This window comes from Perissodus microlepis, chromosome 18, assembly GCF_051167445.1.
Source record: "Perissodus microlepis isolate ML-2025 ecotype Zambia chromosome 18, ASM5116744v1, whole genome shotgun sequence".
NCBI classification, from domain to species: domain Eukaryota; kingdom Metazoa; phylum Chordata; class Actinopteri; order Cichliformes; family Cichlidae; genus Perissodus; species Perissodus microlepis.
In genome coordinates this window covers 17,205,063-17,233,054 of record NC_140478.1, presented here as the reverse complement: position 1 = coordinate 17,233,054, position 27,992 = coordinate 17,205,063, and the positions used below count along the sequence as shown (strand labels likewise).

Genomic DNA, 27,992 nt, shown 5'->3' with positions numbered 1-27,992 from the left:
TTCTAAAGGCAAAAAAGGGGGTCCAAGCAATCCAAGGTGGCCGGCGAGTGAATCGTCCTCATGTGTAGCACACCAACTTTGAATGCTGCACTTCAGGGTTTAGGTTCACTGGAGGGGTGTGGGTGTTAAAATTGGGACACTATTGCAACAGTGTTTTTGAGAGCTAACATCGGTCTATTGTGAAATGTGTGAGAGGTCAGGTGATCATGTGTTTGCATAGTGCCAAAGGCTTGTGTCCAAATCGGAGCACACACATTTTCTCAGGAGCAAGTTTTACTGCTAATCTAAATATATTTAAATACACAAATAATTAAAATCTTTTTTTTTTTTTTTTAAAATAAAAAATAAAAATCAGAATGCAAGGACTCAAACTATTTAATGAAAAGCATTTTTACACCATTTTATTACTTTTGTCCAACTTATTTTTCACACTGAACTGTATTTCTTCAGTTCCTGTAATTACATTCAAAGCCTACTAAATACATTTTTTAAAATCGTGTTTTATTGGTGCATTTTTAACATTTTACCATTTGTTGCTGCTGAAAGTTTGTATTTATTTACTTAACGCTGTCTCATTTTGATGTTAGCATTTTTAAGCTTACATTTTTTGCATTATTAAATTTTCTAGAGGAAGCACAAGAAATGTGCGCATGAAAAATGCTATAAAAATACAGCTGAGTTGAGCTTCAATATCGACCGCTCCAGGATCAATACGTCTTGTGAGAGTTCACGTCGTGGAGCATCTAGCCTAGTAAGTTTGATCTTACTTTTTACCCCTAACACGCATGAAAACCCCCACCCCCCTCAAAAAAAGAAAAACATGGCTTACAGTACATTCAGTGTCTCTTTATTTTTCTGCAGCCAGAAAAATAGAAAAAGTAAAAGAAAACAAAAAACAAAAAAAACAACATTCATACTGCTGAAGTGTAGTTTCTCATGCTTGCACATTTACAGTACATGTTGATCCGTTACAAAGTTTCTCTGACCTACACATATTGCCACAATGTATTTACAAAAATAACATTAAACCTGCAGTCTCTCTTCAAACACGTCAGTGTTCATAAAAATAAAGCTTTCTGTGACACATTTCCCCAAAACGATCCTATTTACACTCAAAGATGGAGATGAGTCCTGTCGAACTACAGCTGAGATAACCAGACTCATTTGAAGATTCAAAACTACTGAAAATAAATGGGAAGAGGGGGAAGAAAAAGGGCCTTTTCAAATATTTAAAAAGGCTTTTTCCCCAAACCAGGTGTTACCATTATAAAAATCCATACTTAACTCTTATTGATCACTCGTGACTTAAAGCACTCCTGGCTGACAGAAGCGTGCATCTTCCCTCTGAGCACTGCGTAACAGCGCCAGCATGATTTAGGATTTTCTTTCAAGAATAAGATTTAACAGAACTTCTTGACGCTTCTGGCACAGTTTTAAATTTATGCCGCCCCCAAACCAACCAAGTTAATGCACACCTTTGAAGAAGCAGGTACAATTTGCACTCTACTTCAATATTACACATTCATACTCATCATTGCACCCATTTTACAACATACATTTCTGTGGAGAGAGGAAAATAAAGGCACAAATAAATATTGGGCATTGAGTAGGTCTGTATTGGCACTGGCAATTAATGGCGTCAAGTGGCCACATTGCAGGTGACGTGTGGTTTTGCTACCAGTTAACGCTCGCCTTCCCTACATGACTTAAACTTGTGATGACAGCAGCATGATTGTAACTACACAACCCGAAACACTGAATCCCAAACCCACCAGAACCCGTGTTGACGTTTCCAAACTTTCCCCAGAAAGAGACCGTAGTGGAGTTTGTGTTAACAGGAATCAGCCACAACATAAGAACCACCGTCCCAATACTGTTGGCAGGTCTCTGTCACACCACCAAACCTGCTGTAGTGTATTGAGAATGGAGACAGGAGGACCCTTGGGTGTCCTGTTCTATCTGGCATCATACAATGAGAGCAAACCCCTGGTGGATCAGGTCATACCTGTGCTCCCCAGGGATGACTGATTAGATTGGGATCTGGGAAGTTTGGAAGCAGTTTACTGAAGTGTTCCTGAGAATTTTTGCCTTGGGGGTCAGAGATGGGCTGGTTTGCAAAACTGTTCAGGTGGTTGGTGGATGGCTATAGCCCCTTTCCACTAATCTGAGGCATCTGTACGCAACTCATGAGCATCTTTGGCACTTTTTTTTTTCCTAAATTTCCAGCCTGCACTGCATGGTCTCGTTAAAGGAAAGGCATGCACGACATAATGACCACACATTTCTCATGCATCTCTGAATTGTTCGGTTTATGAGAACGCCCCAAGCAGCAATAACATGCAGAAAACTCAGATTTTTAAAAACGTCCAAACACTTTTTCTATGACCTATTCTCATTTCTTCTAATTTAGAGTCTAATCAGTCTTGTTTTAGCAGAATCATCAAGCAAGGAATGTTATGTACCTCATAAATGTCGGGACCCAAAACACAATTAGAACACACTGGACTCAATATTTACTCCGCCCATCAGTGGTTTTAATGTTGCAGCTGATCAGTGTCTACACCCTTATGTATGCATATCTGATCAGTGTTAAAAAACAAAACAAAAAAAAAAAAAAACAAAGAAGAAATTCAGGAGAGAAAGAAAAGAAAATCCAATCTTCAGTGCAGAAGTCCACTTCACTCAGCAGTCTAGCTCTTTGGGTTCCAAGCCTTTATTAGTGCATTGGTTTCAGGGGTATCTGGGACCTTCAGCCTGGCTCCACTCAACCTTACACTCCCTACCTTAATGTTTCAATTTAATTACTCCCACCACATCTCCACTTAAGCCGATACATCCACTTCTTATTCAGTCGCGTTCTCCTCCTTACAGGTATCTGGGGAGCAGAAGAAAGAAGGGGGAGAAGGAGGGGGGGGGGGGGGGGGGGGGAAGCACAAGTTATGAATTAACAGGGAAAGGAAATATAAATATTGCAGTAGAGACAGGAGCAGAGTTTAAACTTTAATTTAATCCTTATATTCTTTTTGATTTTTGGAATTAGGCTCGACACCAATGACTGGAATTTTAACAACCATTTCTGTGTAACTGCAGTTACACACCAAGGTCAATAAAAGCAGGTGTGTGAGCACAAGTCTGCCTGCTGTTACAACATCCCGCCAACTGAACTTCCTGTTTTATCAAAACACTATTTTTTATTCTCCTTAAAACTCTCCACAACTGCCCCGCTAGACTTTGTTTAGACTCAGGAAGAACCCGAAACGGCTTGAGAGAGACGTCAATAAGAGCTGGGTTAAAAAAAAAAAAAAACAGAATTTATGAGGTGACAAAGACCTGTGTGCTGCGTTTTCTTTCAAGTACTTTGCACCATCTCTTATCTGATGGGGTTATAATCAGAACAAACCACACACAAAAAATGAAATAATAACTGTGCAAGCATGTTAGTTTCTTTCAAGCACATCAATACTAAATGTAGAGCTTGCTGCAGGCCAAACAAGCCAAACATCAGCAAAGCAGAGCATACATAGTTCATTAAAGTGTCTGGAGGGAGCAAACATTTGGACCGCAGTGGAAAGCCCTTTGCAAAACTGAAGTACCGCAAGTGTACGATGAATTCCAGTGCGATACTAACGTGGACTCATCCTTGTTAACATAGGTTCCCTTTATCCTACTTACACATTATTCCTTGTTTCTAAACAAAAGCCACTGTATACTGAAAACCACCAAACTCGCATTTACTTTTAATTTTGCTCAAGAACTGGTTGCAAGTTTTTTCGTCTATGCATTCTGTCCAAACACAAAAATCCACACAACACTGCTGCACAATGCTGCAGCCAGCAGGACAAACAGGACACCGGACAGATGGCCACCATGCCTCTTCATAGCCAGCTACAGGTGATAGCCAGCTGCGAGCCAAACAGGCATGTTTCCTACCTGGGGCAGGGTTAGAGGGCAGGTGGGGAGAGAGAGCTCAAGGTCCAGGGCAGAGGGGGAGTTGACGCTAGCAATGCTGAGCATCTATACCTGCAGGACTGAGCACCAGCGCCTGAAGGATGTCTGACAGGGAAACGATGCCCTCGATACTGGAGCGCTCGTCCACCACCACCAACCGATGCACCTGGAACAATAACGCACAGTTACAGGTGAGCTGGAAATCAGCAGTGGGGCTACGCCTGAGGAACTGAATCCAGCGTCTCTGTGTCTTACTTCAGCTTTGACTATTCTGTCCACGATGGTCTCCATCGTTTCCATTTTATGGCACTTCATAACTCCTTCGAAGTACTGAGAGCGATGTTTCAGAGCCTGGGTCACTGAAATGTCCAGATTGTTGTACGTCTTCTCAGCAGCCAAGTTCTACACACAACAACATAATCAAACAACCAAACAACAGTATGCCCCAAGTATTTGATAAAGCAAAAAATGTGGTATGTTTAAACTTACAATCACATCAAACTTGGAGTAAATATCCACAACTTTGCCTGTAAGAGAAGGAACAAAAAATCTAATCAGTATAAAGTTGATTAGGTTGCGTTAATAAAAAGGTACACGATGCCAGTATTGAAGTTTGTGGTCTCACCGGAGTCATCCACCACAGGCAAAGCAGACACTCGCCGCTCCACAAAGATGTTGAGTGCTTTGATGATGGGTGTGTCCGGGTGGATGAAAGCAATGTCGTGGTATGTTCCGATGCCCAGCTCGCCAAGAGTCTGTTTCATAAAAGCTGGCTTTGGCATCTCACACATCTGAGGCACACAAACACTCGTAGTGAAGAGGCAGGAAGACGTCAAAACAATTCATCCACTTTCTTCCTTTTAAAAAAAATTGACCACTAGGGGGAGCCAATTAAGTAAAAGTGAGAGAAGACTAGAGAAAGCACCTTGAAGGTCCCCAGCCTTCATAATCTTAATCAGTTTGTGCCCTGTATTGCTCTTTCTATATGTTATGTTCTGATTTTTTCATGCTTAAAACAAATTTAAAAAAAAAAAAAAAAAGAAAAAGGTTTGTTTCTTATTGAATCATGTATGTAGTTTAAAAGCCCATCTAAAGTTCATAATACGCATTTGTACCTATATAAATTTAAAAAAAATCAATAAACCACGTTGATCTTATGCATGCTAATGCAAGCTGATGGGTTGGACTCACAAAGAGCTGGAGGAACTTGAGGATCCTCTTGTGTGTGAGAATATAAAGTGCATTCCCTGTAACGGGGTCGATGACAGGCAGCCGGTGAATTTTGTTTTTGATGAGAGTGTAGACGGCGTCAAATAGGCTGCAAGCACAGCAGACGTTAGTTGCAACAAAAAAAATAAATAAATAAATCAATCCTCTCACACAAATACGTAACGAGACATTACATATTTTATTCCTTCTGAAAACATACCTTGCATCTGGTGATATGTTCACCAGAGGTTTGAATGTTGCTTGAAGGTAAACCTCTGCAAGGCAGGAAACAAAACAATGGTGGCTTACAATCACGTCTACACAGACAATATATGCATCCATGTATTTAAAAGAAAAAAACAAACACAAGAATTTAATTATTTGCTCAGTGTTTTTCATACAGTCAAATGAAAAAACACCTTTCACAGGATTTTATGCAATACACCCCATAATTCACCAGCTTGTGGAACCGCCTTTAGCCTTAACAACTTGAAGTAATTATTTTCTCTATGGCTTTATCAGTCTCTCACATTGTTGGGAGGAATTTTGGAGCACTTTTTTATAACGTCGGTTTGAGTTAATTGACGTTTGTGGGTACTCGCAGCTCTTTTAACGTCCTGCCACAGCACTACAACAAGGATGAGGGCTGGACTTTGAATCGTTGCAACACCTTTATTCTTGCGCTTTTTCAGACATTCTGTTGCAGATTTGCGGCTGTGTTTGGGAACACTTCCTGTTGCATGACCCAGCTTTAGCTGTTGGACCGCTGGCCTTCATGCGTGACTTCTGGCAAACCTTCCAAACAGGTAAATGTTCAGTCATTTTCTAATTGTACTGTGATGAACTTTAACATTTAACATGCTACTCGAGGCTCGTAGAGTTTTCAAAAACCCGAGTCTGAGTGCCTGGTTTTTGGCAGTTTCTCTGAGCACTGTGCAGTCTGACCTTGGGGACATTTTGCCGATGGGCCAATGTAGCACTGTTTTAACACACACCTGCTCAGTAAAAGCAAATCTGCTTTTACAGAGGTGATCAAAATTACTGATCATCAATTAATAAAGAGCATTTCATTATCAGCACCCAGCTGCTACTCATAATTCCTATGCACACAGTAAGAGTGTACTTAGTTTTTCCACATGACTGCACAGAGTCCTGTGAAAACCTTTGCATTCACATGACTGTATGTTATTCTTTCTAGTGGAAAGTTTGACATCATTTGTCTTATCCATTAAGGAATCATTTGGTCTAACGGGGTTTCATTTTTCCAAAACAATGACATTATTATTTTGGCACTTATTCACATTCGTTCATTTTTATTATCAGCGTGTCATTGGATACAAACAAGTACAAATAGTTTTGGGTCGGGTGGAATTTTCTCATGTATCACACTGACTTTTCTTTTTTAATCTTTTCTACACTCCCAAACAGACAAACAGCATTCCTTCAGCCTCAGTCCAAGTCAGGTATTTATTCATTTTTTCTTTTAATGATCTTTTCTTTTTTTGGTAAAAATGAAAGAAACCCTGACAATATCCATGCACCACAGGAGAACAAGCACTTACCTCTCCACGTCTCGAGCTTATGTTCCTCTAGTTCATAAATTTGCACCTGAAAGAGAACCAAAAGAAAACTGTACTTCTTGGTGGAACGAGGGGTAAATCTCACACGCCTTAGCTGTGACCTGCACCTACCATCGGTGACTTATAGTATCTGTGTAGTATGATGATGAAATCTGTGATTGTCAGCATTCCTGCAATGAAAACAGGCATTAAAAATCACATTGAAATAATGAATAACAACACAGAGCCAAGCCTGCGTGCAGCTGGGTAGAGACAGCGCTTATAAGGGCGTGGTCTAAACAGCACACCACAGCTTTATTCTCACACTGACTCTGCATTCATTATTCATCACAAGTCGTTTCAATAAAGCACAGCAAATCCAATTCACCTCTGCTCTGCCTTTTGACACCACTGTAGTGACAGAAGTTTACAGAGATGTTTTTCTCATTTTCTTTTTTTCCATCTAAATTCTTAATACAGGATTTCTTCTGCATTTTATAGCTTATTATACAACTCTATTACAAGAACTTAAACTCTTGAACTTATACTCACACAGTAAAATGTGTAAAAGTCAAATACAGACCACAATTGACTGCATCTTTGATGGGGAAGCTTTTTAAATGTCAAAAAAAACCCAAATAAAAATAGCAGTTCCTTCAATAAACTGTATTTTATTTAGTGAACAATAAGAAAGGCCTATTTGTCAAGTTTCTTACCCACAAAGCTTTGCTTCTCTGTGTCCCATAGTGGAGCAGCCCGCACACCGTTGGCTACCAAGGCAAAAAAGGCTTTCTTAACCTGCCAAAGAAACGTTGAATTGATTGCAGGTGGTGACTGTTCTGTTTATTATTCTGTGAACTCTTAGGAGTTAACGCCTATCATAAACCGATACACCTTTAGCGGCTATTTTATTAGTTACACCTTCATAGTACTGGGTTGGATCTGCTGGAAACATTGCTCAGTAATTTTGTCAGCTGCACATCTACGATGTAAATCTCCTGTTCCACCACATCTCTAAGGTGCTCGGCTGGACTGAAATATGGTGACTGTAGAGGCTACTTGAGTGCAGTGAACATGTTTCTTGAACAGTCAAGTTCAAGATACAAGTTTTGAGATAATTTGAGTTTTGTGACATGATGCTGGAAGCAGGTAATAGAAGATGGTACACTGTGGTCATAAAGATGACCATAAAGATGGACATGGTCAGCAATAATAATCAGGTACGCTGTGTTGTTTAAGCACTCAATTGTTACTGAGGGGCTTAAAGTGTGCCAAGAAAATGTCTCCAGACCATTACACCACAGCAGCCTGAACTTCATCTTGTTTACGCCACACTTTGATACTAGAATTGTAATTTTGCAGCAGAAAATAAGGCTCATCAGACCAGATAACATTTTTCCCATCATCTACTGTCCAGTTTTGGTGATCCCACACAAATTTTAGCCTCTGTTCTTATCCAACAGGCACCTGGTGTGGCATTCGGCTTCAAGGTTCAACCTGTGGCGCTCAGAGATGCTTTTCTTACATTTTACGTAGCGAGTGGTTATTTGTGTTACTTTTGCTTCTCTATCAGCTTAAAGCAGTCTGCCCATTTTCCTCTGACCTGACATGAATAAGGCATTTTGACCCAGAGAACTGCTTCTCATTGGATATTTTCTTTTTTTCCCAGACCAGTCTCTGTAAACTCTAGAGACGGTTGTGTGGGAAAATTCCAGGAGATCAGCTTCTGAAATACTCAGACCAGTTCATCTGTCACCAACCACCATGTCACCTTCAGAGTCATTAAATCATCTGTCTTCCCCTTTTTGATGCATAACTTCAACAGGTTGCCTTGATCATGTCTATATACCTAAACGCACTGAGATGCTGGCATATGATTGAGTGATTAGATATTTGCATTAATAGTTGAACAGGTGTACCTAATGAAGTGTATAGGTTTTCTTTTAGGTCTTGTAGTGTTTTTTGTCAAAACCACAACATTTTAATATGTCATTAACAGAGATGGGCAGTAACGCGTTACTTGTAATGCGTTACTGTAATCTGATTACTTTTTCAAGTAACGAGTAAAGTAAGGGATTACTATTGCAAAAACGGTAATTAGATTACCGTTACTTTCCCGTAGGAACGCTGCGTTACTGTGTTACTAAAACTGATTTTTTTTTGCGAGAATGTCTCATGTAAGCGAGTGCGCTGTTGGTGACAACCGCTGTGTGCAGATCAACAATGGATAATATATCGAGTGCGGGAGAGAGTATGAGCGTGCAGCGTTTAAAGCGTGGAAGTACTGACCTTACTTTGAGTTTGATTCCATAAAAAGTGACAAAAACATTTGTGTCCCTTGTGCGTGGGAAGAAAACTTCTTTTTACAGCGAAAAAAAAAAAACCCTAAACAAGCACCGAGTGCGCAACGATGTAATGGGAAATTCACAGAGAAACTCGCGGATTCTTCAACTGACCGCTGCACACCTGCACCAGGGTAAACCTCCGCCTACCCCACTCCTGCTTTACAGGTGAAAATAGAGCAAAAGGACCGCTAGTCTTTGACTTTATTTATTTTCTGCTGTGTTTTACTTGCATCTATTTGAAAGACTGAGTGTAAACACAAAAAATATTTTATTTTATGTGCTGGAATGTGCAGAAAATAGGTTTAAATGTTAAACTAATTTATTCAAGTCAGAGAATGTTGCATATAATTACATTTTTGCTTGATGCATAAAGTTAAAAGATTAAAACTGATAAAACAAGTTAAAAAAAAAAAAGATACTTTTCCATTTGATTACATTTTGTATGATGGATTATGCAGAAAAACTAGAATTGGGCTGAAAGATCTATCGCTTTATCACCTCTTCAGGTTGTAAATCGTGTTTTTAAAAAGTAACTAAGTAACTAATTACTTTTGAAAATAAGTAATCAGTAAAGTAACGGGATTACTTTTTTGGGGAAGTAATCAGTAATTAGTTACTGATTACTTTTTTCAAGTAACTTGACCAACACTGGTCATGAAGAGCTATCCAAGTATTTCACAGACTAGATTAGATGCATGAAAATTAATCCTGAATTGCAGTCCTTATTGTCATGTTAAGTAGAACAGTACTCAAAATCTCTTGTGTAGTGTACCTCTCAATGACATTAGTTTTCCTTGGTTTTAGATAAGGATTATTAACCCATTGCCTTAGTGCATTTAGTAGTTAAAGATCTACGCATCAAAGACTTTCGAGGATTAGTGTTTAACAGCTTTATGACAGTTTGATCAGCCACTTCACAGAAACTGCTGAGAGGTAAAATACTTCAGCTTAGTTTATTGAACATTAACTTAGCCTGAGTGCCTGCTTCGGTTTTTAAACCAAAAAAAACTAAAACAACAACAACAACAACAACAACAACAACAACAACAAAAAGTCATAACAGCTTTGTCTGCAGTCAAAAGGACAGAGTACATTATTGTGCTTACTTGGAGTGCTGTGTCAAACACAACCAACTTGGAGCTTGTGGGGACGATGTCATAGCACTTGTGGGATTTCATAAAGCGCATGTAAATATCACTCTCGGGTTCAGCAGCTGCGAAACAAAACAAAAAATAAATAAAACCAGTGTGAAAACACTTCCAGACCACTGAGCTTGTTAAGCTCGGAGACCAACAGTTTCTTCTAGTTGTCTGCACTTGCACATTGTGGATAAATCTCAGGCAAGCTGGCTCTGCTTGCTCTGCATAGGGTGCTGTATTTTGTGTAGAAACAGAGCTAGCAACCCCAAGTAAATGGGTTTCTCTGATTCATCAGCGTAATACAAGTTTTCTCTTACTAACCAACAGGGTCAACATGTGTAATCTAGAGGAGGTAAAAGTGTTATGTAAAATAGTCTTTAATAACTCATTTAGCACCTTATGAAAGAAAGTTCTGATAATGGAGACCAAACGTCAGCTCTTACAAGTTTAACCAGATATTTTGTTAAGACACCACCTTCATTTTTTATAAACAGTTTTAGTCACCTTGTATATAAAACAGTGCTCAAGCCTTATAATTCAGCTAAAGCTTTTTATTTATTTTTTTTAATATATTTAATGTACTCTGCAACAGACTGCTGACCTGTTCAGAGTGCATCCTTTATTTTGTCCTACGTCACTTGGGAGAGCCTTCAGACTCTGAACTCAATATCAGGAGGCATGTCTGTGTTTCTGAACCATTTATTTCAAGATTTGTGGTCCTACAGTACAGCTACATTACAAACATGTGATTCTACAGACTATGATAAGTTACTTTGTGTTCAAATTAATCTACAGTATTTAAAATATCCATATAACACTCACGGGGAACTTTTTCTGCAGAACAATTTTTTTTATTTTTAAATCACAATTTGCCAGTAATATGATTTTATTTGTAATGAGGTGCTTTCATTGGGTTTTAGAGCTAACGGTTTTAAAACCTCCTCCAGCACTGTCAGCTAATAGTAAATATTTAGAAGATAACTACAGAAGTAATATTTTAATTTCCGTACACCGCGGTTTGAGAGGAAGGGGGAAATCTCACAGGGAGTATAAAACGACAGCTTGGAAACAACACCACACACACACTAACCATTATGGGACTGAACCACTTACAGCCACTTTAGTGCTCCATCTTAGAGATAATTACGCTTTAAACATAGAAGTACACAAACAGTGGGAAAACATGGACAGGAAAGTACTGCAGGAGATAACATCCTTGCAACATGTTGCCGTGACAGAAAATTCACAGATAGGTTCAAGTAAAAGCTCATAAGTGATTTAATGCATCGTGTAAAACCATGGAAATTATTTCAGTTGCTTAAGGTCAATTTAAATGTCTTTATTTTATTTTAAGTTGGTTTAGGAGCTTTCATTAACATTTCGATAAATATTTGTTTTATATTTCAAGGAGATGACATAGTTAGCACACCAATTAAAACCCTCCCCTACATGCTGTGAAGAGTGTGTGTGTGTGTGTAACCTTTGATTACCTCAATACATTGGCTCCCAGCAGTCTGTATTGGTTATAATATGGCCTCTTGGGCAAATGTATGCGCATTGATTCGTCAACCCTGCCGCAACACTCAGCATTTAAAACAGTGGCGACAAGGAGACAAGAGGCAAATAACACGCGCGCGCAAACACACACGTTTTGAGAGCACACCGGTAGAAAGCGGTCTGTGGGGGCAATCAACAGGGTGATACTGACACAATTCGGATGAATAGCTGGCCCTCTGTGAACAGGTCTACACACGCGCCGCACACAGCGCACTGCGAACAGGGGGGGCAGTTTTTTTTAACGTGGTACATTCACCTGAATCTGGCAACACGTCTTGATCACCTTCACCCTCATTATACCGAGCCAGGACTAATTGAGGTGAAGATAGCGCGCACGCGCGCACAAACACACACACACAGGAAAAGGTGAGCACTGGATCAGCAAATATTGCAATTGGTAACTTACCATCATCGTCTAGATCAAGTTTCTCCAGCATGCCTTCGAATAAACTGTAGACCTAGGAGAGAGCAAAGGCACAAGTTCGCAGTGAAGAGCGCAGCAAGTCCCCACAGCACACACACAAAAACTTTGCTGTAAATTGTGAGAGCGCAGCAGCGACGCCGATTTTTTCCCCAGCGGCCCCAGGAGACTGTGATCGCACCGAACGCGGTGCGCAAAACAACCAAAACTACTAAACCGCAACGTGCGACCCTGTCGCTGTACCGATTACGTAAACCTACAACAGGTCCGCTAAATATACGCAGGTAACGCGATAAGAACCCTCGCGCGGAGGAGGTACAACTTTAGCGGCACAATATTAGACTTCTCACACACGCACACACCCCCTTAAAAACTCGCAGTGGAACAGTCCTGATCCATTTGCTGCAGCGGAGGAAACCAACGCTGCTCATACAGCCACTGCACAGACGCGTGACCAGTAATCCAGCTGCAACGAATCGGCCCAATTCATTGTTAAAGCCTCAATCTGCTAAACTCACCACAATAACAGTCGCTGGCACGAAGAGGGGGGGGGGGGGGGTGAGTCGGCGGGGGTACAGATAGAAACCAGGAAGCACCGTGCGCTCAGGACACACCCCTCCGTGCAGCGCAACCTGGGTGCTTCGCCATATAAGGAAATCCCTTGTGTTGCTTAGCAGCAAGAAGCTGGGGATTCCTTTGTCACATCCACAGAGATAATTTCTTCAGACATAACGAGACACATGGCTGAACTAAAGCAACTCTTTGGGGTCCTTGTAGTAGGAGCCCGAGAATATGGCATGCAGATTGTGCTGACTCCCTCTCCCTCACAGCACAGTGCAGTAGCCAGCCGAAAATATGCTGTGTCATGCTGAGATATTTGCATACTCAAAGTGCGCTTGTTGATACCCGATTTCCCCTGGCTCCTAATTTGCAAGCACATATTCACAAGAAGCCACTGCAGCACAACGGGAGAGCATCCGCATGCCTACTCGTGGATGTTCAACAGCCCCCACCCCCTTCCCCCCTGGTGTTGCCCTGCAACGGTGACACAGCGCTTCTCTTGTCCAAAAAAAAAAAAAACTACCCCTGCACTTTCATAAATCTCTGGTTGCGGCATCGCAGTAGGCACCGCTTTTGTGTTAAAGGAGAACTACGGGGAAGCAGACAAGCGCGGATCTATGAATTTAATCACTTCTGGCCAAAAGGTAAACTGCAACAACTTCAGTTTATTTTCCAAGTATCCCTTAAGGTATGACAGAGGAAGCGCAGAGGAGCTGACCCGCACCGGCTCATCACCCTCCAACCACAATCGTGTGTCCCTGGGTGTTAATATCAACCGTATACAACACTGGTGATGAAATATTGATTTACCATCGTTGGCTAGAATCCACAATCACTCAAAGTAGACGGGTCTTCGGATAATTATTCATTAAAGCAGCACAGTGAGCGATGGAGTAATTCCTCTCTAGCTCAAAGAAATCTGGTATAAAATCCAGACACAGGCTGTCAGAATCCAAATAAACCTTCAGTGAAAAGTCTTGTGACAAAGACTGAACTTGTTCTCAGCTGTTTTTCCGGTTACAGTCAATTATGCAGCGGCTTAGCTGATACTGAAAGCTGTTTGAGTTATGGCTTAAATGTCAAGACAATGTTTACACCCTCTCCTCTGCAGCTAGAGCAGCTCAGAGCTTATGGTACAAACAAAGTCCTGCTGACGCAAGAGCAAGGCTTGAGGAAAAGCGAACCTGAATTAAAAGGATTTGCATCTCTGCCTTCTGTACACCACTTTGCAGATAAACTCATGACTCTGAGTAAACAAAGCACATGACTCATAGATGGGAGACATGCAAGCCACTGTTATTCAGGCACAAAGGGAAAAAAATAGTTATCAGCTTCCCATGGAGTCTTTTTTTGTTGCCAACACTGAACTGGTGCAAAAAATAGTTTACCTGCAAGGAAGGAGGATATGGCTCAGTAGCCTTGTTGTTGACCTAAACACATATTTCATGCAGTTAATTCCTGATCCCTGAGACAGTTCAGTCAATGCCTGTGAACTTGTAGCGCTCTCTCCAAAAACTTCCACCTTGCATAGTTATAGCATCATTGATCTGTATCTGGAGTTTTGAGATGCTGTACATGAAGTCTGGCTTATGTTTTGTTTATTTTGGTGCAGGAACGTGCAGCAAACCATCTGAAGGACTCACTCTAACTTCCACTCTTTTAACAGTTAAAGCTCACAGGCATTGGCTGAATTGCCCTGGGTCAAAGATAAATTCTTAAAATAGATTTTTTATCTTTTTTGACTCACTTGTTGTGAGGTAGAATAAGGTGGCACGGGGCTCGATGAAGGGATTGGGGGTTTAGCAGAAGGAAGGCTGCGGCGCTGTCCTGTGTCCGGAGGTGTGGAAAGGGAACGAGAGCGAGAGCTTTGCTCCGGGCGTTCAGGGCTGGGGCCGCTCTGCTGGGCCTCCTGGGTGAACACTGGTTGGCTGGATGCCTGGGTTGGGGTGTGGGGTGGTGTACAGAGTCCAGAGGCTGAAGAGAGATACAGAGTCCAAAATAGATATCTCAGCTTATCTCTTGTTTCTCTGGATGTCAATCCATACCGCACTTTCAGCAACACCGAGACGCAGCGCTGATTGACGTCTATGATAAGCATTGCTGGTGGAGAAGGAGGCGCTACAGTGGTGGCTGCTGCAGATGCCGTCAACGCTGTCATAGGCAATAAACGGAGGAGCAAAAGCGATCTGAACTAGGTGATTTCCATGAGCTGAGAAATAACACAGATACTGAGATAAAGCTTTAGTGGCCCTGTTTTTTTACACAGGGATACACAGCACTAGAAAATCAACATTTCAAAGACAGCTGTAAAATCGACTTCAGTCATGAAATTAGCAACATATTCATGCTTTAATAGACAAGTGGGAGCATGTTGAAGATTAAAGAAAAATATGACACTGATTCAACTGCAAATCTTCAAGTTTATGCCTGAAAAGCAGCAATGACATCAAATAAAGAGTTACTGAACTAGAAAAGCTTAAAAGAGTTTCTGCACCCGCTGGGTGGCATGGTGGAGCAGTAGTCTCCATGTTCTCCCTGTGCATACACGTCCTCCAAATAATCAAGCTTCTTCCCACAGGCCAAAGACTCTCTATAGGCCATGGATGTGAGGAAGCTGAAGCGCTGAAAATATGAATATATGGTTTAATATGACTGGTAGCCTAAAGCACTTTGAGTGGTCACTAAGACTAGAAAAGCACAATTTAAATACCAGTTGATCTAATGTGGGTCACAGTGGGGGAAAAAAAACACTATTCATCATTGTAAATATTATAACCATGAAACATTTAAATGGTATGGTTAGCACTGTTGCCTCATAATAGGTAGGTCCTGGGTTCAAATCCATCATCTGTGTGGAGTTTGTACATTCTTTGTCTTCACCCACAGTCCAATGATATGCACTTAGTGGGGTTTGGTTAATTGGTGATTCTAAGTTGTCCGTGTGTGTGTACAACCTGTCTGAGATAGGCTGCAGATCCCCTCCCAAGTCCCTGAATTAGAAGAAAATGGATGGTACTGAATTATCCATTTACAAACAAACAAAAGACCACGGTGGTGTTTGTGGGTTTCACTTCTTCCGTCGTGTTAGACGTCCTCTCGGGACTGTGTGGGATGTAATTACAGTCTAGCTGAAGTCTAATTAGCAAGAAGTAGAAACACCTGTGTGGGTGCATAAAGTCTTTTGTTTTTGTTAGTCCATCTGAAACTCAGCCTGGTTAGTGTCTTGGTATTTGGTGTTAACATTTTTCCCGTCCTCACTTTAAGTCAGACACACTCGTTATAATTAAATGTGAATGTCTGAAACTAATCAGATTAAAACACAAGCAGAAGTAGAATAAAAATGGATTTGAAAGCTATTTAATGCTATTTTAATAGGATTTTTGTTCACGTACACTGAAAATGTAATTTTCTTTACTCCTATGTTTACGCCACACTCATAAGTCATAGACTTTCATGAGGTATATTCAAGTTCATTAATTAAGTGGCTGTGTCTCTATAACCACCGACTCAAAACTGTAATTAAACCTGTGACATGTTCTTCAACATGACTGCAGAGACCTGACAGCTGCTGACATCTGCATCTACTAATGGGAAAAAAAATCCTTTGAAGGCAGCACCCAGCTCGACTTAGCTGAGCAGATCTACACTCACCAGCCACTTCATTAGGCACACTTGTTCAGCTGCTCGTTAATGCAAATATCTAATCAGTCAATCACACAGCAGCAACTCTGTCCATTTAGACACGTAGACATGGCCAAGCGGACCTGCTAAAGTTCAAACCAAGCATCAGAATGGGGAAAAAAAGTGATTTAAGTTACTTTTAACATGGCGTGGTTGCTGCTGGTATGAGTATTTAAGGAAGTGCTGATCTACTGGGATTTTCCCACACATCCATCTCCAGAGTTTACAACGAATGGCCAGAAAAATGGAAAACAGCAGTTCTATGGTCATCCCTTTACAGCTATAGTGTACCCATCTTCTGAAGACTGCTTCTATCAGGATAACGCACCATGTCACAAAGCTCAGATCATCTTAAACTGTTTTCTTGAACATGACAATGAGTTCACTGTACTCAAACGGCCTCCACAGTCACCAGATCTCAATCTGATAAAGCACCTTCGGGATGCGGGGGAATGGCAGGACCAACTCGGTGGCGCTATCACGTTAATATGAATCAAAATATTTTCTTGGATTAGTTTTGAAGACAAAAAAAAGAGGGCCAGCTTAGTATTTGCGTGATGTACCTAATAAAGTGTCAGGAGTGTAACTGGAGAAAAGAAGGTCTTTCTTTTGTTCTTTGTGTCCCTCGAGCATAACCACGCCGATTACAACATAAGCAGCCACATTAAACATAACTCCACTGTGAGAGTCAGCTGTCCGTGACGCAGCTCCTCCCGGTGAAGTGTCAGATTGTAGGTGTGTGTCACATGACAGCCACCAAACACGCTTTTCACATCAGGTGCCCACGATCTTACGCAGGGTGACATGCGACACTCACGCTGCACTGGCCTCACCCCAGTGACATATTTCTGAGGCCAGACAATGAGTGACATGGATGATGTGGAGCAAACGGTTCAGATTACAAGGCCTACAGCACGGGACGTCCAGAACGGTTATTACTGACAGTCGGTTTCAAGTAAGCATCAGGCTCGACTTAGTCGGTATTTATATTTAAATATTCCTAGGAAATAAAGCATGACCACTGTAAACTTAGTAAGCTGTATTCCCAAATGAGTCAGCTTTAAAGTCTGTGTATTGGCGTCGGTGTGGATTTGTTAATTTACCTGTTAAAAAAACAAAACAAAAAAACCTTATACGCCTCTGTCAATAATTACATGCCTCATAATCAAAAACTAATACTGGTAATGATTAACTCAAGTTATAAGATATCTTTTCTTAAAGGAGGCTCAGTGTTTCAAGCAAACATTTTTGCTCGGCCTGTCCAAGCGCACTCCACACTATCTCTTGACATTTAGTTGGCGTGGCCTCTCTGGTGTGCCCTGCTTCCGCTGTGTAGCCTTCTTATTTTAGCCACGCTGTTGTGGCACATTCCACAGGAGCAGATAACAGCAGGGTTGGGAGCCTTCTCTTTAGCCTAGTTAATAAGGGGCAGCTAGCCCAAACCCAGGAAACAGGAAATGGATGCCTTGCTGCAAGCAGTCCATCTAACAGGTTTTTTTTTTTATTACATCTAAAAGTGAAAATCTATGTGTGCAGGGAGATAAAAGCAGCAGTAATTTATCATCTCTCTTTAACCTGATAATGAAAGTGCCAATTCCTTATCACAGTAACACGCTAATTTGTTGATTAGTGTATTTTCAAGCACAAATACCAAACAGGATTTCGTTCCAGCATCTGAATCATGCGAATATGCTCTTTGTTTGTTTTATATCATAATAAATTTAACAGTTTTGGGTTTGCAAGTCAGACGAAAAAGAGAAATGCAAAGCCATATTCTTGTGATTTATAAAATCCCGATGACATTTTTCACTATTTTCTGATTTTTAACCTCTTGTCAGCCTGTCAACTCTGAGTTATCAGACTAACTGATAGAGAGTTCAGTTCTTGAAGAACAGTTTTATTCCAAAAAACAACATGGCACTGCAGCCTTTAGACAAGTAAAAGTATAAGGTGTAGCTTGTAGAGATGGTAGGGATTTGCAGTCATGACACCAATCACCCATGAGGGTTTAAATTAATTTTCTAGGAACAAGAAGAATTTGACAATTGGGGTCTTCGATAGGTTAGCAAAATCTCAACTGTACTACTGACAGTAGAAACTCGTGTACACAGCATTACCGAGTAGCAAACTGGTATCTAATTGGCTCTGACAAGAATTTTCACACGCAGGTGTCTACCTCCTTAAGGGTGCGGTGACTAATATGAGCGACATGGTTTACGCAGTGTAGATGCTCGGAGTCAAAGGACCTATGGGTCAGGCTGAGGCCCACAGTGCCCACAGTGAACTTCATACAGCCACATATGGACATGCGTCATTACGACAGAGGACTCTGCTCCTCTCGTCTACTCAGCCGAGGTCAGACTGGCTCTAAATCAGGAGCTGTGAAGTTTGCGATAAAGCGCCACTTGAACACCACAAAAATGACCCTCAGTGCTTTACTAACACGAACTAAACACATCACAAAAACTGCATTACATCTCCAATGGTGATCTGGTATTTTCGTTTGGCATCTCTATTACTTCTCGTTTTCCACGGCTTGTGTTAAACGATTCAGCTCGGTGTGTTCTGATTATCTCTGCTTAAGCTTTAAGCTGAAATGCTTCCTGACTATTTTAATGAAACACTCCAAATGGAGCAGCTACTCTGAACTCCCTTTGGATATGGGACAGAAATAAGGACAATGAAGCGATGCTACATCAGGCTGAGTGCCTATAAATTGCTTCGTTATGACATAATGACAGGATCACAATAAAATAAATACATATAACTTTTGCATTTTCATCTTAAAGTGGACTTCCTTATTATTTAAAGTTTTTTCTCCTCTTTAACCTGTACACAGATTTTGGCAGTGAGCACAAAAGACCCACCGACCTGCTGATGTAATCTTCTGTTTTGCAGTGTAGCCAATGAGAACCAAGCTGGTTTAAAGGGAAGATGAATAGAGGTAGTGAATGAAACCGAGAGACTTCACATTGCTAGCTAAAGGGAAATAAGACACGTTTTAAACACTAAGTTTTGCAGACATACTTTAGTAGAGTTCATGGAACTGGACATGAGTATAATGGGTCTCCTTTAAGACATGAAACAACTAAAACACACACCTTAATCGCTAAATTAGCAAAGACAGACAGTGTGAATCAAGCACAATGCAGTACGTGCATGTATATGAATTTAGCCAAGCGATCACTAAGTGCTGACTCCACGTCAGACCCTCCTGCATAACTTTAGCACCACTGACCTGTGTCCAGTTATTTAGCACGAATGCATGGTATGCTTTTGTGAAACCAGAGATCAGCCATGAAACCAGCCACTAAGAGAAGCTCTAATGGCCACATGAAATGACACTTAATAACCACACATACATATATAGACTAAGAAAAAAAGAAAGCCGCTCTTATTTAATACAATTTGCTATGACGAGAATAACCTGAACGGTCAATGTTAAGTATATTTATTGAGACATTTATTCATGCATTTAAAGTTGTAAGTTGATAGCATGGACAAAATCCATGAAAAAGGAATTTATACAACATTTTAGGGCAAAGCTACCCAGGAGCCAATATTCTGAGGTAATGAGCACAGCTCTGTTTGTCCAGCACTGATTTACCGTTTTAGCCTGACAATGAGGTTAAACTACTACTTTCATATCACATCACCCTGCTGGTAGGCATATTTATACACAGGAGCGCTCTTTACTGCAGTATCTCATTTATGAGGTTATGGGTTTGGGTTTTGGGCTGTTGGCCTACAAAAATCCTGATGGTTCTTTTTCACTATTTTCTGACTTTAAATTACTAAATAATAAGCAAATTAAATGTTAGAGGAAATTGTTTTGAATGTCTTTCTACACATTACCAGACAGGTAGGACGCCTCGGACTGATGCCTCCCGCCTAGCCCATCTTGCTCCTTCCGTTTCTTGCTTCTCCTCAGGCTGCCAAACCTCTTCATGGAACACAGTGGGTGGTGGGCTCTAAGCTAAATTTGACCATGACCATCTGCATCACAAAAAGAGCCCCATAAACTGCCCCAGGTAAGAGTTACTCCATTTGCTAGATAAACAAAATTGTACAGGTTAAAAAAAAAAATTAAAAAATCCAGCCGCCTGTGTTTGAAGGTGTCTTTTAGGGAGGAGTTGGTCCTCTGGAAGCTGGATGCCTTCAGTGAGAGGGTAAAAAATATAACTATGTGAGAAAAACAAACCTCAGCTGTTCTGTCAAGTTCCACATTGCATTTGTTTTTTTGGAGGTACCTCTCTAGTTCTGAACAGAAACAGACAATCACAGCGAGTGCCGAGTACAAGCTACTCTACAAACCACAGAGCCAGCAGCAAGCAGGTCTAACACTCGATAGAAGAGAGTAGAAAAGCTGGGAATTCCACCGAGCCTCAGCAAAGAAATGTTCCCATTTGCGAGTGATGCAAATTGCAAGTGTGGCCAGACTTCAGCGCATTTCCCCTGCTCTCAGGAGTCTCAGTGCTGTGACTTGTCAGGTGCAGCTGTGGGTGATGTTACTTTAATATAGCACTGGTGTCAGCAGCCTATAAAAGGAGGCCAGTCTGGAAAGGAAACCCCACCGATTGGCTTGAGCTGCGCATCTCCCCGCCTCCTGTCTGCCACTGCCCTCCCTCTGCTCGCAGAGTAAATTCAGCACAGGAACATCTGTTTCACTCCGTCTTAACACAATGTAACAGAGAGTGGGGATAACGCAACCTCAAGGTTCCCTTGCATAAACGTCTCCTTCATTTAAAATTCTTCTAAATCTGCAGTTCGACATCACCAAAGAGCTGGAGGATACGCACCACTGGCATTTGTGGAGGCAGTTGTAATTTTCGGGTGCCTGACATTTAAGATTGCTGAGGCCTGCCCCCATCAGATGACAGCAGGGGGACATCCCATGTTCTGTCAGCTGATCAGAAAGCTTCCATTCAATACCCTCTCCTACCCTTAACAGATGGCCGCCTCTTTGCTGCCCACATTAGCTGAAGCATGCCCAGCACAGATCTCAATTAACATGTTATACAAGTGTTCCAATCTGCTCAGTGGGTCAATGGCTGATATGAATTTCAGATATCAGTGATTATCACCTAACAGCCACTGAATAAAGCCACTAAAGCTGTCATTCCACTGAGAAACCGAGAGAAAATCAGTCATTTCAAGCCAGTTTGAAGCTAGTTAAGTGTGAAAGCCATAAAGCACTTAAAGTCCTTTGATCTCATCTGTGACTTTATAAAGTCATTGTGCCCTTGTAAGGCCTGCATTTTATGAATTTAGAAACTCCCTACTTCCTTTATTTACCGACAACAAGCAGCCCACAGTAGCAACAGAGAGAGTGAGAGGGGTGGAAAAAAAAACCTCTGCATGGCTTTTTGAGGAGCTCCTGAGAGTCTGGTCACTTCCAGATAAGGCTATGAAAGCGCTACACTTGCCTTGAGCAGCGAGAGACTTACAATGTCCAGGCGACGTGAAAACACATATTTAGACCAGCGGGGAAAGAGGAAGCATTCTAGTCATATTTGCAGCAAGTGCACCTAAACATGAAAACCTGCATCCTGATGAATGATATATGTAAATGATCGAGACCACACAAACGTCTGCAAAAATACTCGTTTCCTTGCAAATATGTTAATAAAAGAGGTGACCACAAAGGTTCATTAGAACTAGTTTGAAAGTCAAATCATGACATACTAGGCCTTCAGTGCACCCTTGTGGCAAAACTGGGGTTACTACAAAAACATCTGACTCCAAAAAAAAAGTGAACAGATCAAGTGCCCACTCAGTGACTTTATATTTAGTTATAAATACTCTGTCGCTATTAGTCACCAATAATCTAAAGCCACATCATTAGTGAGCAGGAAGCGTGCTTTGCCTCAGACCACCTCTTACACTACTAATCACCAGCAACTGGGATGGGATGGGAGGGATGGAGCAGCTGGGGTGTGTTTTGGTCCCCGTTACTATCCATAACAATCTCCAGAGGAAACGGAGCACACTGGCTTTTACAGTCTGGGCTCTAACAGAGCTATTCCAGCAGCTCTGCCAAACTGACCCTTTGCGAGGAAACAGAGAAGAATGGGTACTTGCACAAGCCAAAAAATCAATGACTCATCCTTTTAGCTGTTTGATGCTTGCTTCCAGCAGGGCTGTTTCCATGTAGGCAGGGTGGGTTTTTTTTTTTTTTTTTTAATTTATGTAATGACCAACTACCAAAAAAAATGGAGACACGAGAGCTGAAGACGTGCCAGTTAAATCTGGTCTTCATAAAATGAGACCTTGTTCTGCCCAGTCTCATTTCTACTAATTTGTGCATACCAGTATTACCATTATGCAGCTCGTGAGTTTTTTAATGCGCGTACTGTGGCTGGACTCCAAACTCTAAGGATGCCGAGCTTGAAACCTAATAACAAACTGCCTGCACGGCTTAATGCTGGGGGGGGGAATGATAACTTAATTCTGATAATAAACAAAGCCAACCATTTCCTTTTCCTAGAGAAAGTTGTTAACATCTGAGAGGAGATTATGAAGAATGTCTGTCTGCGCTCAAGCGACGGCCATCTGTCTGACAGGACTCGTGACCTTGTTGGCTGCAGAGCGGCACAAAACAAAGAAGTTACTTTTTCTCTTTCTACTCAGAGAAAACCAAAAACTCCACTTCCTTATTGCTACAAAATATGGAAGCTGATAAAAGGAGATACAGGGAGAGGTAGTGGGAGTGGTTCGGTGAATGAGTGTCTAATTTATACAGGTGTTTTTTTTTTTTAATTTCTTGTTATTTTGGTTTATTTCTTATTTATCTATAGGAGAGAGACTAGATCTGCAATTGTGAGAATTAAAGGTTCTCTGAGACCAGTCGGGTATCAAAAGGAGTGCACCGTTTTGTGTGCTGTTCTCTGGTGTGACAAAATAAATATTGTTCTCTGCACCTCACCTGATTGAACTTTGTCCTGAGGTGAACCGACATTATCAGATATCTAATATCTGAACTGATGAACTGAAAATGCAGACGCCTTGGTTCCTGTGTGGGGGTTTTACCTCATGTACGTACAGCAGGAAAACCAAATAATCTTTGAAATGACAGTTTCATCTATCGTGTCTTACTTCCTTTACAAGCGTCTTCCTCTTAGAACTCTGCTTTAAAAGAGGACTTCAAATATTTGCACAAGTTTCTTGCATGCATTCTTAAAACTATTAAAACAAAGATTCCAACAATGGATTCATGAACACTGCAGTGCAACAAGCAGGTTGCAGGCAGTGCAGTGTTTGCATTTCTACTTACCTCTCCTGGTTCTGGAAAAGAGTTTGATGCTCGAAGAGGGAGAACCGGACGACCGGAAGATACCGCTGAAGCTCAGTCGACGAGGGGACTTAGGGGAGTTCTGATGGGAGGGATAAGGGAAGATACTTTTGGGAGAACCTGAATTTGGCTTTGATTGAACTGGAGCAGACTGGGGACACGGAGGCAGTGTGGTGACGTCCGGGCTCTTGGCAGAACCTCCTTTGATGGGGCTGGCTGAACGAATGAGTCGCTCTCCCTGAGAGATAATAAGAAAGCAGATTTATTTATTTATGCACATTTGCAATTGCACGGTTTACGTTTAAGCGTGTAGCCACTGTTATGAGAGACAGCAAGTGCAGTGCAAAGCAAGGGGCTGTACTGAAAAAAGCAAAAGTAGTGAAGAGATTTATTGTGAAATGACAGCTGCTGATTGCACTTCTTTGGTCACTTCTCCTTTTAAAAAAAAAAACAAAAAAAACAAGTTTTGTATAGTTGGCCGCTTTGTGACAGTTAATGGTGTCTCTTAAAGAGCAGTATGAGAAGTTTCATATGCAAGGTGCAATAAGGCACATGTGCAATCACATTACAGTTGTGGTAAAAGACACTATAAAGACTAAAAATACTGATCTTTACACATTCTAACAACCAGGAAAAAAAAACAAGTGATGCATGAGCGCATAGATATTTGTTTTTCTACAAAGAACTGTGCCTTATCGTGCAAAACCTGTCTTTCTGTTATGTTGCCATGGTATGCAGTTCGGAGGAACGCCACGTGATATGACAAATCAGTAAGGACACCATAACATCCACTATCAGACGATCAGCACTCCTCTTACTTAAAACTGCGGTAACAATATTTTTCAGTTGGGCCTGCTGTGTTTATGAGTGTGCCTTTGCAAGGTCGATATCGTGTAAACAGATGGAGAAATCCTTCTCTCTTTGCTGTGCCCATACCAAAACAAAACACGAGAGATGGCAGCCAATCTAGCTGGAGACAGAGAGGGCCTCCTCCCACCGCTGACGGCTGCCTGCTCTGGATGTGCCAACAACAAATCTTTTAACCGTTTGTGGGCTCGCCATACAGTGAAGCTTTTGATTATGCAGGGATCTCCGGCTCAGGGGCTGTTATTACTGAAAACAGTTAAATGCAACAGGGGTGTTGCAGTAACAGTCTGTGGAGAATAATTACTCCCACCAAAACAGATAAACTGCATGTTGTGGAGAGAAAAAGAAAATAAACACTGGGGTCTAATGGGACATAAAAAAGATGTCTGATATTAATACTAGAACTCAAAAAGAAGAAGAAGAAATCAAGAAGAAGCTCCGTTTTGCCGTACGCTAAGGGCTGGTCCTGCTCCACAAACACATTTTTATTCAAACCAATCCCCTAACTATCTGAGAGTACACACCCATCTTTGTTGTTTGCCAACAAATCTCACCCTTTCATTGTGCAAGAGCCTGTTAAGGCAAGTGAACCAGCTATCAGGGTTTAGCGTGGATACAGATCTGCTCCTACAAAACACAAGGCGATGCAGGTTTTTACCTGCACCACGCAAATATTACTGAGATAATATGCATCTTGGCTGATATGAGGTAACAGTGGATGGTTAGTTGGTTCCTATTCAAATCAGCTGGAGGAGACAGTAGGAAGAGACTGCTTTCTTTTAGAAAAATCAATTTCCTGTATGTGCTGGTGCTATGCCTGGACACTGTGGGAGTAATGTTACTGTAAGCCAGTGCGGGTTGGCAGAATTGGAGAGGATGACCTTGTCTAATATTTTGCTCTTGCAAATTCACATTTAATGAGCAGATAGATGCGTGGCAAGAAAAGCAAGCTCAGGAAAACAAAAAGAACAGTTGGCAGGTGAATGAATCATTTCACAAAAATCTTTCAAAATGTACCGTGTGGGCTCCGCTTTTGGTTGAGCCACTCGTCTCCACTTGAGGGGCATTAAACGCCCCGAAATCCTGCACATGAAGAGAGATCTGAGCATCAGGGATAAAGCAAACTTCACCCGGAAACACAACAGAAACATAAAACTGACACTTTATGTCCTTTTGTCCGCTTTTACGTGAAAATAGGTTAACCCCACCTGCTTTTGACTCTTAGCCTGACATTCAAAGAGAAGGTAAACATGTTTCGCCACTGTGGAAACTTCTGCAGGACAATGAAAGGCAAAACTCTTCTTCCCCATACTGTGGGCTGGTTTTGACATTACACTTCAGGCCAATGATGCCATGCATGTTGCTGCAGAAAGGCAGTTTTAACTGCAAAGACGTAACTAGGCGAGTTTGCAGAGCTGTACTGTTATTTTATTTTTTATGCAGCTGTAATAGACTTTCCACCATGATTTTTTTTAGAATGGGGAAGTTCACATAGCGATGGAAAGCTCCAACATCTAACACTTGAGCATTAACCACAGAAACAGAGCTGCATTCATAAGGTTTACGCCACACTGGGAAGGTTTTTCCAGCCTATAAAGCTGAAATTTTGCACTTGTCCATTTGTTATTCTCGAGCAAATTATGCAGCACACTGGATCTGATAGTGGATCCATGCAAAAACAAATGCTACCAGGAGAGAAGCAGTTGTCAGGACAGAGTGACCAAAATTTTTTTGAAACATGAGGTACAATAAAGCTATAAAGCCTCCCGCAATAACAACTAGGCTTTGTGGAGCTTGTGCAGAAAATGATTACACAATTGCAAATAGTTATTACCCAGTTTAATAAACAGATAAAACTGTAAATCAGGGCCGTATTAGATCAGCAGTGTCATCGCCTGTTTTTGTGCCAGAGTAGACCGAATAATGTTGGGTTTGCATTAGAAAAACAGGATCTCACCAGGGACTCTGTGTTGGGATTTTTCTTTCCCCACAATTATTATTGGCATAATAACAAATTTTTGTAAACATGATATGTAAACAATAGTTGCAGCCCTAACATGGGAGCTGGCTACAATCACAATAAAGGTAGAACTGCTACACATGCTCAATGCAAAGAGGCAAAACACGTTTCTGAGTGTTTATAGGGAGCGTTTACATGCCATTAGGACAGATTAACCGAGTCCTGACTCAGAGACAACTGTCAGTCACGCACGCTCTTATGCGTCGCGTGCGCTCGCAGACTGCGATGCACCGAAATCGCCACTCAAAGTTACAGCCTTTTACCCCACCCACCCCACCATAGAGTCTCAGTAAGAAGCCAAATTATTTGATACTTCACCGACTTACTGGCACGTTAATCCGCAGACTTCTCCTCTTCTTTGGTATTTTCTTTGAGCTCCCCTTGCTGGACTCCATCACCGTGCTTCCCATGTTTTGTTTTGGGGTTTTTTTTCCCTGCAAACGCTCAACACCTTAAAAAATAAAAATACAAAATACTACTAATAAAGTGTACTGGAATAAAAACTGCTGTATCGCGTCTGCACACCGTCTACAGCCGCCTCCACCTTCCCTTTAGCCTCGAAAACACTGAGGAGCTGCCTCATCCACCAGGAAGTAGGTTTGGCCGTAAAAAAAAAAAAGAGAGGCAGGGCACACACATGTTCACAAAAAAATTAGAAGGCGTGCAACAGCGAGGACTGCTTACAGGTGTTATGTCACACTGTATTTAACCCCACCCCCTCCCCAGAAGAGGAAACTGAGACCTCCCGCGGTCCTTTTCGCCTCGGTATTAAATCTACAGAGAAAAGAAACGCCGCCGCCGTTTCATCTCTGAGGATAAGTGCGGTAAAAACTATACTTCCTGTAGCTTCTTTGGTCGTACAGCCCCGGAAGCTGCTGTCCGTGAATTTGTAAATCTCAAGGCACTGTTCGGTTTTCTGAAGCGTTGTTCTTTCACACTTCTTCGAGAAAAAGGCAGCAGCAACAAAAACAAACCCCTAACAAACACATTTTAAAGGGAACAACATGTTTGACACAGCAGCGCGCGGAGCTGACGTGTGCAGATGTTTCACCGACAGATGTCAGTGCCACTCTGATTCTGGCTGGATATGAATGAAAAGCTTAAAAACAACAACAACAACAACAACAACAATAATTAGTGCGAATAAAATGGAGGAATCGTGACCGGTACTTTATACCGCCTGCATCTTACAGCGTGTTTATCTTACTCTTTCCGTGTTTCTTTCAAAGTTAAATGCAGGCCTGACAGCTGTGTGGTAACCTCCACAGCTGCAGGGATTTAAAAAAATATATATCAACATGCTTCTCTGTCCTTAAACGGAGTTAAAAACATTTGTTTGATTTTGTAGTAGCTCTGTGCTTGAAGTTCATACTTTAATAAATCGTTGCTACTAT

The 27,992-nt window shown here is 41.4% G+C and overlaps 1 protein-coding gene across 4 annotated transcripts; it reads right to left on the bottom strand.

The window, feature by feature from the left end:
• Positions 1–825: 825 nt before the first annotated feature.
• LOC146367650 (5'-AMP-activated protein kinase subunit gamma-1-like) lies at positions 826–27,406 on the bottom strand. Of its 4 annotated transcripts, none has more exons than XR_014797548.1 (16): positions 26,925–27,406; positions 25,596–25,661; positions 23,694–23,949; positions 14,487–14,713; positions 12,164–12,215; positions 10,168–10,274; positions 7,433–7,514; positions 6,849–6,907; positions 6,720–6,765; positions 5,378–5,432; positions 5,140–5,266; positions 4,574–4,739; positions 4,438–4,475; positions 4,204–4,350; positions 3,931–4,114; positions 826–2,875 (listed from the first exon to the last, which is right to left on the bottom strand). XR_014797548.1 is itself a non-coding variant. In XM_084911882.1 (16 exons), exons 1-16 carry the CDS (start codon positions 27,006–27,008, stop codon positions 2,844–2,846), a joined length of 1,638 nt encoding a protein of 545 aa, XP_084768008.1. In that variant the 5' UTR covers positions 27,009–27,397; the 3' UTR covers positions 826–2,843. The 4 variants fall into 4 exon arrangements, 3 of the variants coding, with proteins under 3 accessions (XP_084768008.1, XP_084768009.1, XP_084768010.1); XM_084911882.1 differs by having other exon boundaries at positions 4,021–4,114; positions 26,925–27,397; XM_084911883.1 differs by lacking the exon at positions 25,596–25,661 and having other exon boundaries at positions 4,021–4,114; positions 26,925–27,392.
• Between the last annotated feature and the right edge of the window lie 586 nt (positions 27,407–27,992).

Bases quoted from the DNA above. Each gene is read 5' to 3' on its own strand.
- LOC146367650 (XM_084911882.1), bottom strand. From the start codon at position 27,008: ATGGGAAGCACGGTGATGGAGTCCAGCAAGGGGAGCTCAAAGAAAATA. The intron at 6,908-7,432 runs GTAAGAAACTTG...TTTTCATTGCAG, and splicing joins AGAGAAGCAAAGCTTTGTGG to GAATGCTGACAATCACAGAT. The intron at 5,433-6,719 runs GTAAGTGCTTGT...CCTGCCTTGCAG, and splicing joins TAAGCTCGAGACGTGGAGAG to AGGTTTACCTTCAAGCAACA.